General features: G+C 36.7%; 2 protein-coding genes across 6 annotated transcripts in view; both read left to right on the top strand.

The window, feature by feature from the left end:
• Positions 1-13,527, top strand: part of LOC112723900 (putative disease resistance RPP13-like protein 1) — an 80,745-nt gene that overhangs the window by 2,685 nt on the left and 64,533 nt on the right. The window contains exon 2 of one of the 5 annotated variants that reach the window (XM_072207838.1): positions 395-1,567. The exons of 1 other annotated variant lie outside the window; for it this stretch is intronic. In XM_072207838.1, coding sequence (XP_072063939.1) covers positions 1,235-1,567 — 333 coding nt within the window. In that variant the 5' untranslated portion in view covers positions 395-1,234. Of the gene's footprint in view, positions 1-394; positions 1,568-2,357; positions 6,746-13,527 lie in introns of those variants that run through there. 3 more of the 5 variants (XM_072207841.1, XM_072207840.1, XM_072207839.1) reach the window with 3 other exon arrangements.
• Positions 6,766-12,677, top strand: LOC114924756 (putative disease resistance RPP13-like protein 1). Its single transcript, XM_029290049.2, has 2 exons — positions 6,766-8,699; positions 9,099-12,677. Exons 1-2 carry the CDS (start codon positions 8,361-8,363, stop codon positions 12,486-12,488), a joined length of 3,729 nt encoding a protein of 1,242 aa, XP_029145882.1. The 5' UTR covers positions 6,766-8,360; the 3' UTR covers positions 12,489-12,677.

The raw sequence follows: 13,527 nt of genomic DNA, 5'->3' as shown, positions 1-13,527 counted from the left end.
CACCTCTGCTCCTCTCAACCCATCTTCTGTCTCTCTATCTGATATTGCGTCTCTTCTTCAGCGTCTTCTCTCCCTTTCTGATAATACCCCTGCTGCTTTTTCGACTCCTCCAGGTAATTTTAAATGGTATTTTGACTCGGGATGCTTTAATCACATGTCTCCGTTGCGTAATCTCTTTTTCTCGTCTCTGTCTACCACTACAAATGCACCTTCTGTCAATACTGCTAATGGTTCCCTCTTGCACGCAACACACAAGGGTTCTATCTCCCAATCGACTCTTAATCTTCCTGATACTTATTTTATTCCCAACTTAAACTTTAATCTTATTTCTGTTGGTCAACTTGTTGATTTGGGATTTAATGTCACTTTTTTCACTTCTGGTTGTCGTGTACAGGATCGTCGGACGGGACAAATCATCGGGACTGGACATAAAGTCGGAAGGTTGTTTGAACTCGAGAATCTTCATATTCCTCCTGTACTAAATCTCTGTGCTGCTTCTTCTCCATCTACCCTTCACTTATGGCATCAACGTCATCCTTTTGTGTCTCAGGGTGTATTGGGTCAGGTTCCTAATGAGTCTTTTGATTACATTTCTTGGCAAACTGCCAAACAACCTGCTTTATCTTTTCACAATAATTCCTCTCTTGCTTGCTCTCCTTTTGATCTTATCCACTCTGATGTTTGGGGTTCCGCTCCCACCGCTTCTATGGGAGGAGCTCGATACTTTGTTATTTTTATTGATGATTATTCACGCTTTACTTGGGTTTATTTGATGACTAATTGCCATGAGTTACCTCAGATCTATATTAACTTTGCCACTATGATTAAAACTCAGTTTTCCGATGTCATTAAAGTTTTTCAACGCGATAATGCTATGGAATACCGTAATTCCAAACTTTTAGCCTTTCTTGTATAACAGGGTACTTTGTCTGAGTTTTCTTGCCCAGGTACTTCTCAACAAAATGGCCGAGCTGAACGTAAACACTGTTACATTCTTAACTCTGTTCGTGCAATGCTTCTTTCTTTTTCGTGTCCTGAGCGTACTTGAGATGAAGCTGTTGTTACTGCTATTCATGTTATCAATAGACTTCCTTCTTCTGTTCTTAGTAATGTTACTCCCTTTGAACGTCTTTATCATGCCTCTCCAGATTACAGTTCCCTTCGAGTTTTTAGTTGTGTCTGTTTTGTTCTTCTTCAGCCTCATGAGTACAGTAAACTTGAACCTCATGCTCGCATGTGTTGTTTTCTTGGTTATGGCACTGAACACAAGTGTTATCGTTGTTGGGATCTTCTCTCTAAACGTATTCGTATATCTCATCATGTTGTCTTCTGGGAGCATCACATGTTTTCTCGATTTTTCTCCTTTGAGTCAATTCTTCCCACTCAGTCACCTTTCTTCACTAACCCCATTGTTGACCTTTTTCCTAGTGAAGATTCTATAAGTTCTATCTCGGGTCATCCTCTACAGCCTCCTGCTCTTCCGCCTTCTCCATCTCCCGATGATTTTAAACCGGATGGCGATCCCGCTCCTACCGTCATGCCTCCTCCTCCCACTCGTTCTTCTAGGGTAAGAAATCCACCTCCTCATCTTCTTGATTATCATTGCTTTTCTACTATTCTTCATCAACATGAACCTAAGTCATTCAGAGAAGCCTCCGCAAATCCAAAGTGGCAACAAGCAATGCAGGAAGAAATACAAGCACTTAAAAAAGCACACACTTGGGATTTGGTTAATCCTCCTTTTAATAAGGAAATTGTGGGCAGTAGATGGGTATGCAAGATCAAGACTCACTTTGATATCATATTAGAAACAAGAGAGAAATCTGAAGAAAGTGTTTTGTGCATTATTCAAGTTGAGGAAAAGTACAATATAAAGAGGTCTATATAGCTGCTAGTAGAATCAAAATAATAAAAGTATAGAATTCTACAATTAATATACAGATATGCTATATAAATATATATGATACTAACCGATCTAAATTGATTCTAATGATTCTCTAACAATAATAAATAAGTTCTGGAAATTTATATTTGGAACTGATTAATTTTCGAAAAAAAATATATCAACAAAATTTTTTATGATAGTAAAACTAAATACATTATCTTTAGATTAGTCTCTATCATCAGATAAAAAAATTTAATTTAAAAGATAATTTATTCACATCTATTATTATAAAAAATTGTATTGATATATTTTTTAAAGATTAATATATTTAAAGTATAAATTTTCTTTATTGGTATAATAATAGACCTATTTAATTTGCTACAACTACTATATTATTAATTTATTATATTATAATTTCCAACTTCTATCTCTCAACTCTTAATTCAGTTATTGATCTTTTATTCATCATTAGGTGTTCATCAAGACTTTTTGTTCAAGACTATTCTTATTTAGCGCGTGAATTTTGTTCAAGACTATTCTTATTTTTCTAAACCTGCTTATTGTTATTGGTTGTAGTTACTTACTGTTACTCTTTATTTAATTTGGGTATTTTATGATTTTGTTTTCTGGTTCGATTGCTAAGCTCCTGAATATAGATAAAAATGATATACAAACTAGATTCATTATGACACTAGATTTTGAATTTTTGATATATAGTTTTCTTTAGCGACGTATAGCGATCATATCATTAAAAAAAAAATACAGGTTTTGATTTTGGTTACTTCTGAAAACTTTTTAACCATTAAGTTTTTTTCATATATTTAAATAAGAAAACAAAGAATTAGGGCTAATCTTGAAATTTAAAAAAAAAAAAAAACAGAATTGATCCGATGATTGTTTAGACATTGTTATTCATCATATTATATTGGTTTCGTTATTTGATAGATATGAGTTTTTCCATTGAGTTTGCTTATCAAAGATTTATAACCACTAAATGAGTTATTTATTAGAAATTTAAAGAAGAAAACATAGAGATTACACAAGTGAATATTTGAGCATTTATTATTACGGAAGTTTATATCCGCGCCACTCAACTCTTTAGTATAAGTGTATAACATTAAAGGTACATTTTTTTTAAGTATAAATTAAAATACAATTATTTTTTAGGTGAAAACTCAGGTGCAGTTGACTTCACGTGAAGTTGATACCTGAGAGTCGTTAGATAAAAATTCAGTCAACCTTCCATTGGAAAAAGGTGTTTCTAGCAATGTTTGGCGTGCAACACCTACAAATTCTGCTTTTGATGACTCTGCTATTTGTGGCAGAGATGACGAAAGAAAGAATCTTCGAGAGTATTTGCTGTCAGAAGATGTTGTTATTGATGGTGGCAGTAAAATAGGAGTGCTTGCCATTGTTGGCATGGGAGGGCTCGGGAAAACGACCCTGGCTAAACTCTTATACAATGATGCTCAAGTTAAAGAAAAGTTTGATGTGAAAGCATGGGCATCTGTCTCCAAAGATTTTGATGTTGTCAAGTTGGCAAAATCTCTTCTTGAATCTGTCACATCTGTAGCAACAACTTTGGATAACTTCGATACCTTGCGAGCAGAATTGCAAAAGAAGTTGTCGGATAAAAGATTTCTGCTTGTGTTGGATGATATATGGAATGCAGGATATGTTGATTGGACCAATCTGATGCACATTTTAAATGTTGGGCAATTGGGAAGCAAAATCATTGTTACAACACGACATGAAAGAGTTGTGAGTGTTGTAAATGCTACACAGACCTGCCCTCTAAAACCACTGGTGATTGAAGATTGTTGGACTTTAATTTCAAAACATGCATTTGCAACACATAAATGCACTGAGCAGTCCAACCTAGAAGAAACTGGAAGAAAAATTGCCGAAAGGTGTGGTGGCTTGCCATTAGCTGCAGTTGCATTGGGTGGTGTTCTTCGCACAAACTTATCAAATGATTACTGGAATAAAGTGTTAACTAGCAACCTTTGGAATCTGACAAAAGAGGATGTGCAACCAGCTCTTCTATTGAGCTATCATTTCCTTCCCGCTTCTTTGAAACAATGCTTTGCTTATTGTGCAATTTTCCCAAAGAACTCAGAGCTGCACAAAGAGAAGTTAGTTCAGCTATGGATGGCACAGGGATTTGTTTATGTGTCCCAAAATGAGAAAAGCATTGAAGAAGTAGGCGGTGAATACTTTGATGAACTAGTGGCAAGGTCATTGTTACGACGTTCTGCCGATGGGGAACACTTTGAAATGCATGACCTCATCAACGATTTGGCAACCATGGTTTCTTCCCCATATTGTAAGAGGCATGACAAGGAAACGCAACTTGGAAATCTAAACAAAATTCGTCATTTATCTTATGAGAAAAGTATGTCTAACCATTTTGACGAACTTGATTCCCTTCATGGATTGAAAGGCTTACGTACACTCACAGCATTACCGTTAGAATTTGGTTACATGATCTTCCGCCATTACCTAGAGAATGAGGTATTGCATGAGTTGTTGGTAGCATTGAAACAGTTGCGGGTGTTATCCCTGTCATCCTACAACAATATCACTGTTTTGCCGAATTCTATTGGCCATATAAAGCATTTGCGATACCTAGATCTATCTTGCAGTGGAATTGAAAGGTTGCCTCCTGCAATATGCAAGCTCTACAATCTACAGACCTTGTTGTTAACTTATTGTAGGGATCTTACTGAGTTGCCTGAGGAGATGGGAAAATTGGTGAATCTACGCCACCTTGCTATTGATAATTGTATAAATCTTACTGAGTTGCCCAAGGAGATGGGAAAATTGGTGAATCTACGCCACCTTGATATTAGTTGGTGTTGTGCTCTTACTGAGTTGCCTAAGGAGATGGGAAAATTGGTGAATCTACGTCGTCTTGATATTGATGGTACCGGATTGCAGGAGATGCCCGTAGAAATAGCCAAACTGGAAAATCTGCAAAGTTTGAGTCGTTTTATTGTCAGCAAACAACAACATGGACTGAAGCTTGCAGAAATGAGAAAATTTCCCCATTTACAAGGTCAACTCCGCATCTCAAATCTAGAAAATGTTTTTGATCCGTCTGATGCTTATCAAGCCAATTTGAAGGAGAAAAACCAAATTGAGGAGTTATCATTGGAATGGAGTGATTCCATCTTGGAAGACTCCCAACAAGTTGTACTTGAACATCTGCAGCCCTCAACTAGTCTGAAGAAACTGAGTCTTAAATGCTACGGTGGATCTACTTTCCCAAGCTGGTTGGGTGATTCCTCATTTGGCAACATAGTGGGTTTGAGGATTGAAGATTGTGATCATTGTTCTTCATTGCCACCTCTTGGACGACTACATAGTCTAAAAGAACTCTTCATTTCAGGTATGAGATCAGTGAAGAGTATTGGGTCTGAATTTTACGGAGGTAATTCCCCTTCTTTCCAACCGTTTCCCTCCTTGGAGACTTTGAGTTTTGAGTTTATGTTAGAGTGGGAGGAATGGAACATGATAGATGGTATAACTAGTGAGTTCCCCCGTCTATCACACTTATCTCTTTCTTTCTGTCCGAAGCTGAAAGGAACTTTACCCAGCAATCTTCCTTGTTTGGTTACACTTGAAGTAATGTATTGTCGTGTACTTGAATCAGAGTTTTCAGGAGAAGTGGATAACAGAAACATAATGAGACCATTGAATCTATTCAATTTTAACTCTCTTCAAGATTTATCTCTCAATACAATTCCTTCCCTGACGTCCTTCCCGAGCAATGGTCTACCCAAAGCGTTAAAGACACTTTCTATCAGAGATTGTGAGAGCCTTGAATTCCCAACTCATGAGTTCCTTCAGAGTTGCAAGGCACTTGAGGATTTGTCCATAATGAGTAGCTGTTGCTCGCTGACGTCATTTCCCTTAGGTTCTCTCCCTGTGCTCAAGCGTCTTCTACTTAGCAAATGTAAAAAATTGAAATCAATTTCAATTTTGGAAGAAGAAGCAGCAAGCCAATCTCTCATGTTTCTTGAACATCTCAGAGTAGATGAGTGTCCTGAACTGGAGTCGATTTCCCTACTCGATTTGTGCACTCCTAACCTGCGTTCTTTTTGGGTAAAGAAATGCGACAAGATTAATTCATTACCAGAACCAATTAATAATCTCAGTGGCCTCCAAACATTATGGATTTGTGATGTTCCAAATTTGGAATCCATTGCAGAAGAGGGTTTGCCTTTCAATTTAACGACACTAATTGTCGGCAATGAAAAAGGGGTTTATTGCAATACAGATATCACCAAGTGGGGCTTGGACCGACTCACTTCTCTTTCATATTTGAGTATTCAAGGTGAGTATCTGGTTAAGAAGCTGATGGAAATACAATTGCCCTTGTTGCCCAATTCTCTTGAGATGCTGGAAATAGAAGGTGCACGTGAAATACAACATTTGGATGGGAAGTGGCTTCAGCCATCTCACCTCCCTCAAAACTCTTGAGTTGGTAGCATGTGACAAGCTCAAGTCACTGCCAAAAGAAGGGCTGCCCTCCTCAATTTCAAGTCTAGAAATTCGGAGATGCCCAATGTTAAAAGCAAGTTGTGAGAGAAAGAAAGGGAAAGAGTGGCCCAAGATTGCTCACATCCCATTCATAATGTTTGATTGGTAACTTTCAACTTAGCCTTGCTTCTTGCAAACCCATGCCTTAATATATTCTTTTTTATTTTTTCAATTGTATTTCTGTTATTAGATTTTTATTTTGTTGAGTTTGTATAAATGTGATTTTATATGCATAAACTAGTTCAGACATTGATTTCAATTTTAAATTTCATGAGGATGAGAAAGGTTTCAGTTTGATCTGATTCTTGTTGAACACTTCTGTTGCAACTTGCAAGTGGCCCAACATTCAAAATCCAATCATTCCAACGAGACTGAGCTGAATTGCTAGTTTGGTTTGTCTTCATGGAGAGACTCTTTTATACTTGTGTAACGCTTTCTTTTCCCATCATCATAATAATTAAAAGCTACTTTGACTTAATCTGTAGACAGCATAAATATAAGAATTTTCACATTCAAATATGTTTCTATCATATCAACAAAAGTGTTTAATTCATAATAATTTGTCAAACAACAGAAAAGAAAAACCTCAACAACATGTATGTGGTGTGATAACTATTTTCAAAGACATGAAAGCAAATATATTATCTATTATAGTATAGTATCATAAACCATGTTTATAACACGAGACCAAAAAAACAAAAACAAAAAGCATGGTAAAGCTGCTAAAAAGGAACTTATGTAGAAAATTAACTTTCAGCATAGCCGGCCCTTGTATATCTATTATTTAATTTATGTTCCTTTTACTAGATCATATATATTACCAGCTAGTAAAGTTTTGTATAAATTTGATTTTGTATTCATATCTCAGTTCAAAACATTTTAGAATAATGTCGTATATATTAAGTCGTATATAAATTTGATTTTGTATTCATATCTCAGTTGAAAACATTTACGGTCAATAAACTATGTGAAAATTCAGAAGGGAGCCTGAGTTCAGCATTGACAAATTCCACCGTGATAAGACCATAGAAGGTCTTCTATACACACAAAAAAAAAATTGTTTGATACAAACACCATTAATAGTCATGTGTTGAGTAATAAATCAAGGCATAATCAGTTGTCAATGTTAGCTAGGGGAATGGATCCTCTCAATTGTTAAAAAAATTGAGAGTGTAAAATGTGATATCTAACCCTTCATTGTTTTCTCTCATATTGATTTTTTGCCCCACTTATTACGTACACTATTCTGTGCCTTTTATTCTTAGTAAGATTGGATGAGTTTATTGACAACAAACAATTCAAGTGTAAAATATGGTGTGCCTTATTAGCTTGGTTTGACACTATTGGTTGACATAATCACATTGGAGAATTATACATATCCCATGCTAAGATACAAGTAATTGTCCTATAGCCAATAATTTATCTGCATCTATCTCATCCCATCCATCAACCTTATTGATTTGAAAAGCTAGCCAAAGGCCACTTGACATCTGATCTACTATTAAAATCGCAAATCAACACACTGGTTTTGGGAAATAATAAACAACACATAGTAACACATGCACTGATGCAATTTTAATTAATCCACTTTGAAAAATAAGCACTGAATGAAAACGGTAGTTTATTGATAACCATAGTCTGTAAAACCGTAGTTAGTGTTTTAATTATTTTTTATGGAATAGTTGATTAGTGATATCCATAGTTAACAATAAAGAAAGACCAAAAGGAAACAAAGAAGACCAAAGTCCAAAACCATAGTTTGTTGATAACCAGAGTGTAAAAACCGTAGTCATTAGTTAATAATTTTTTAATGCAATTGCTGGTAGCCATGGTTGAAACTAATCATCAAAAGGAAGCAATGAAGAAAGAAAGAGAAGCACAGCGTTGACTTTTAATTTGTTGCAAACCTCTCTCTCTAAGGGAAAAAGAAATGGCTGCTGCTGTTGCTGTTGTTGTGGGAGAAGCGTTGCTCTCAGCTGCTGTGGAAGCATTGGTTGGGAAGATCTCCACTGAGATATCGGAGTTCTATCGGAGCAAGAATCTCGATGAATCGCTGCTGGAGAAGCTGAAATTGACGCTGCTAAGCCTTCATGCTTTTCTGAATGATGCTGAGGAGAAGCAGATCAGCAACGCTGCTGTCAAGGCATGGATGGATGAACTCACTCAAGCTCTCTTTGATGCCGATGACTTCATCGATGATATCGCCACCGACGCTCTCCGTCGCAAAGTCGAGGCCAACTATCTTCACCGTCAAACTGTCACCGCTAAGGTACTATTCTTTGATGGATAAATACTTAAAAACAAATTCATGTAAATAATAATAATAAAACATAAAACATAAGTTTTGTGCAAATTTATAAATATTTGAACAAAAAATTGACTTAAAACATTCTTTTCACTAATCATCATTTTTTTTATATTTCATTTGAAATCTCTAACAATGTGAATATGGGACAAAATAATACTACAAAAAAATTTTCTTGAATTAGCTATGAATTTATATGGTGAGGTATGACTTCTCTACCAATTTTGAACCTAGTAGCTTCAAGTATGAGTAGAACAAGCTAAGAATGAGTTTCTGTTATGTAAAATTGTTGATGAAACTGGGGTTTTAGTATGAAATTATTGTATTTACATATGTACGAATTCAATACTTATATTTGTGCAGGTGCGGAAGGTGCTTTCCTCTCCTTTCAAGCGGCCTTACCAAGAGATCAATTCTCAGATGCAGAAATCATTCGAAAGATTGGAGCATTTTGCTCAAAGAGCACACAACCTTCCATTGGAAAAAGGTGTTTCCCGTAGTGTTTGGCGTGCAACACCTACAAATTCTGCTGTGGATGATTCTGCTATTTGTGGGAGGGATGATGAAAAACAGAACCTTAGAGAGTATTTGCTGTCAGAAGATGCTGTTGCTGATGGTGGCTGTAAAATAGGAGTTCTTGCCATTGTTGGCATGGGAGGGCTCGGGAAAACTACCCTCGCTAAACTCTTATACAATGATGCTCAAGTTACAGGAAAGTTCCATGTGAAAGCATGGGTATCTACCTCGAAAGATTTTGATGTTGTCAAGCTGACAAAATCTCTTCTTGAATCAGTCACGTCTGCAGCAACAAATTTTGATAACTTTGATACGTTGCAAGCTGAATTGCAAAAGAACTTATCTGGTAAAAGATTCTTGCTTGTATTGGATGATATATGGAATGTAAGGTATGTTGATTGGACCAATCTGATGCACATTTTAAATGTTGGGCAATTGGGAAGCAAAATCATTGTTACAACTCGACATGAAAGAGTTGTGAGTGTTGTAAATGCTACACAAACCTGCCCTCTAAAACCACTGGTGAATGAAGATTGTTGGACTTTAATTTCAAAACATGCATTTGCAACACATAAATGCACTGAGCAGTCCAACCTAGAAAAAACTGGAAGAAAAATTGCCGAAAGGTGTGGTGGCTTGCCATTAGCTGCAGTTGCATTGGGTGGTGTTCTTCGCACAAACTTATCAAATGATTACTGGAATAAGGTGTTAACTAGCAACCTTTGGAATCTGACAAAAGAGGATGTGCAACCAGCTCTGCTTTTGAGCTATCATTTCCTTCCCGCTTCTTTGAAACAATGCTTTGCTTATTGTGCAATTTTCCCAAAGAACTCAGAGCTGCACAAAGAGAAGTTAGTTCAGCTATGGATGGCACAGGGATTTGTTTATGTGTCCCAAAATGAGAAAAGCATCGAAGAAGTAGGCGGTGAATACTTTGATGAACTAGTGGCAAGGTCATTGATACGACGATCTGCCGATGGGGAACACTTTGAAATGCATGACCTCATCAACGATTTGGCAACCATGGTTTCTTCCCCATATTGTAACAGGCATCACAATGAAATGCAACTCGGAAATCTAAACAAAATTCGTCATTTGTCTTATGATAAAAGTATGTTTAACCATTTTGGCGAACTTGATTCCCTCCATGGATTGAAAGGCTTACGTACACTCACAGCATTACCGTTTGAATTTAACTTCTGGTTCCCCGGCCATTACCTAGCGAATGGGGTATTGCATGAGTTGTTGGTAGCATTGAAACAGTTGCGGGTGTTATCCCTGTCAGACTACAGGAATATCACTGTTTTACCGAATTCTATTGGCGATTTAAAGCATTTGCGATACCTAGATCTATCTTCCACTCGAATTGAAAGGTTGCCTCCTGCAATATGCAAGCTCTACAATCTACAAACCTTGTTGTTGTCTCATTGTTGCAATCTTTCTGAGTTGCCTGAGGAGATGGGAAAATTGGTGAATCTACGCTGCCTTGATATTGAAGGTACTAAATTGCAGGAGATGCCCGTAGAAATAGCCAAACTAGAAAATCTGCAAACTCTGAGTCGTTTTATTGTCAGCAAACAACAACATGGACTGAAGCTTGCAGAAATGAGGAAATTTTCTCATTTACAAGGTAAACTCTGCATCTCAAAACTAGAAAATGTTTTTGATCTGTCTGATGCTTCTCAAGCCAATTTGAAGGAGAAAAAGCAAATTGAAGAGTTATCATTGGAATGGAGTGATTCCATTTTGGAAGACTCTCATCAAGTTGTACTTGAACATCTGCAACCCTCAACTAATTTGAAGAAATTGACCGTTAAATGCTACGGTGGAACTAGTTTCCCAAATTGGTTTGGTGATTCCTCGTTTGGCAACATAGTGTGTTTGAGGATTGAAGATTGTCGTCATTGTTCTTCATTGCCACCTCTTGGACGACTACAAAGTCTAAAAGAACTCTTCATTTCGGGTATGAGATCAGTGAAGAGTATTGGGTCTGAATTTTATGGAGGTAATTCCCCTTCATTCCAACCGTTTCCCTCCTTGGAGACTTTGGAATTTGATTCGATGGCAGAGTGGGAGGAATGGAACAAGATAGATGGTATAACTAGTGAGTTTCCCCGTCTATCAAAGCTATCTCTGACAAGCTGTCCGAAGCTGAAAGGAAATTTAGCCAGCAATCTTCCTTGCTTGGTTACACTTGATGTAGAGGATTGTTGTGTACTGGAATCAGAGTTTTCAGGAGAAGTGGATAACAGAAACATAATGAGACCAATGAATGTATTCAATTTTAACTCTCTTCAAGAATTATATCTCTATGAAATTCCTTCTCTGACGTCCTTCCCGAGCAATGGTCTGCCCAGAGCGTTAAAGTCACTTGTAATCGACGGGTGTGAGAGCCTTGAATTCCCAAGTCATGAGTTCCTTCATAGTTGCAAGGCACTTGAGGTTTTGTACATAATCAGTAGCTGTTGCTCGCTGACGTCATTTCCCTTAGGCTCTCTCCCTGTGCTCAAGCGTCTTATGCTTTTGAGATGTGAAAATTTGGAATCAATTTCAATTTTGGAAGAAGCAGCAGCAAGGCAGTCTCTCATGTTTCTTGAACATCTCCATGTATATATGTGTCATGAACTGGAGTCGATTTCCCTACTCGATTCGTCCACTCCTAACCTGAGTTATTTTTGGGTAGAGAAATGCGACAAGATGAATTCATTACCAGAACCAATTAATAATCTCAGTGGCCTCCAAACATTATATATTTTTGATGTTCCGAATTTGGAATCCATTGCAGAAGAGGGTTTGCCTATCAATTTAAGGAGACTTGGTGTCGGCAATGAAGAAGGGGTTTACAGCAATACAGCTATCACCAATTGGGGCTTGGACCGACTCACTTCTCTTTCAGAATTGAGTATTAAAGGTGAGTATCTGGTTAAGAAGCTGATGGAAATACAAGTGCCTCTGTTGCCAAATTCTCTTGAGACGCTAATCATAGAAGATGCACGTGGAATACAACATTTGGATGGGAAGTGGCTTCAGCATCTCACCTCTCTCAAAAAACTCAAGTTGCTAAGATGTGACAAGCTCAAGTCATTGCCAAAAGAAGGGCTGCCTTCCTCAATTTCAAGTCTAGAAATGATGATATGCCCAATGTTGAGAGCAAGTTATGAGAGAAAGAAAGGGAAAGAGTGGTCCAAGATTGCTCACATCCCACTCATAATCTCTTATTGGGAACTTTCAACTTAGCCTTGCTCCTTGCAAATCCACGCCTTATTTTTATTTTTTCAATTGTATTCCTGTTACTTGATTTTTATTTTTTTGAGTTTGTATAAATGTGATTTCATATGCATAAACTAGTTCATACATTTTAGAGCAAAGTAGTTTGAACTGATTTCAATTTTAAATTTGATGAGGATGAGAAAGGTTTTAGTTTCATCTGATTCCTGCTGCACACTTCTGTTGCAACTTGCAAGTGGCCCAACATTCATAATCCAATGATTCCAACGAGTTTGGAATGACATTGCCACTCTACAAAACTCAGCTGAATTGCTAGTTTGGTTTGTCTTCATGGAGAAACTCTTCTATACTTGTGTAGTGCTTTCTTTTTCTTCATAATTATTACAACCTATTTTGACTTAATCTGTATACACCATAAGTACAAGAATTTTCATATTCAAATATGTTTTTATCATATCAACAACAAAAGTGTTTAATTCAACTTTTCACTCTATTAATAATTTTAAAAGCACAAACATCCGAATGAATAACAAGATTTTTAAATTCCTTTAATTAAATTGGCTAAATCTTGATAATACTCAAAACGAAAACTTTTGTGAATGAATCTTTCTAATACATCTGGTGCATATGTAAAACTATTTGGCAACTCAAAATAAATAAAATTTTTTGGGGACAGCCGAAGAGATGAAATGACTACTTTTGTGAACTTGGCCACAAAAAGTCCTCTAAGTTGAGATTTTTAAGGGGTCAAATCGCCATGTTTTTGGTATCCTTCCAGCATTTACGTTTTCCTTGAAGAAATGTTCCACAACATCCTCATTCTGAAGGTACTGAATGAATCGCCAATAAACAAAGAAATGTTAGGCTAATAAACAAAGAAGGTACTTGTGAGAATGAATCGCGTGATAGTGTGTGTTTGTGTGCATGTGTTTCAATTCATTTGAAACAACAAAGAACATGAAAATTACAAGGACAAACCACTTAACCATATGAATGAGAAGTTGAAAGCATAATATATACTACTGGAAACACAGGAGAAATTCAACTG

The sequence above is a fragment of the Arachis hypogaea genome, chromosome 11, assembly GCF_003086295.3.
Source record: "Arachis hypogaea cultivar Tifrunner chromosome 11, arahy.Tifrunner.gnm2.J5K5, whole genome shotgun sequence".
NCBI classification, from domain to species: Eukaryota; Viridiplantae; Streptophyta; class Magnoliopsida; order Fabales; family Fabaceae; genus Arachis; species Arachis hypogaea.
This window is presented reverse-complemented; position numbering and strand designations above follow the sequence as displayed.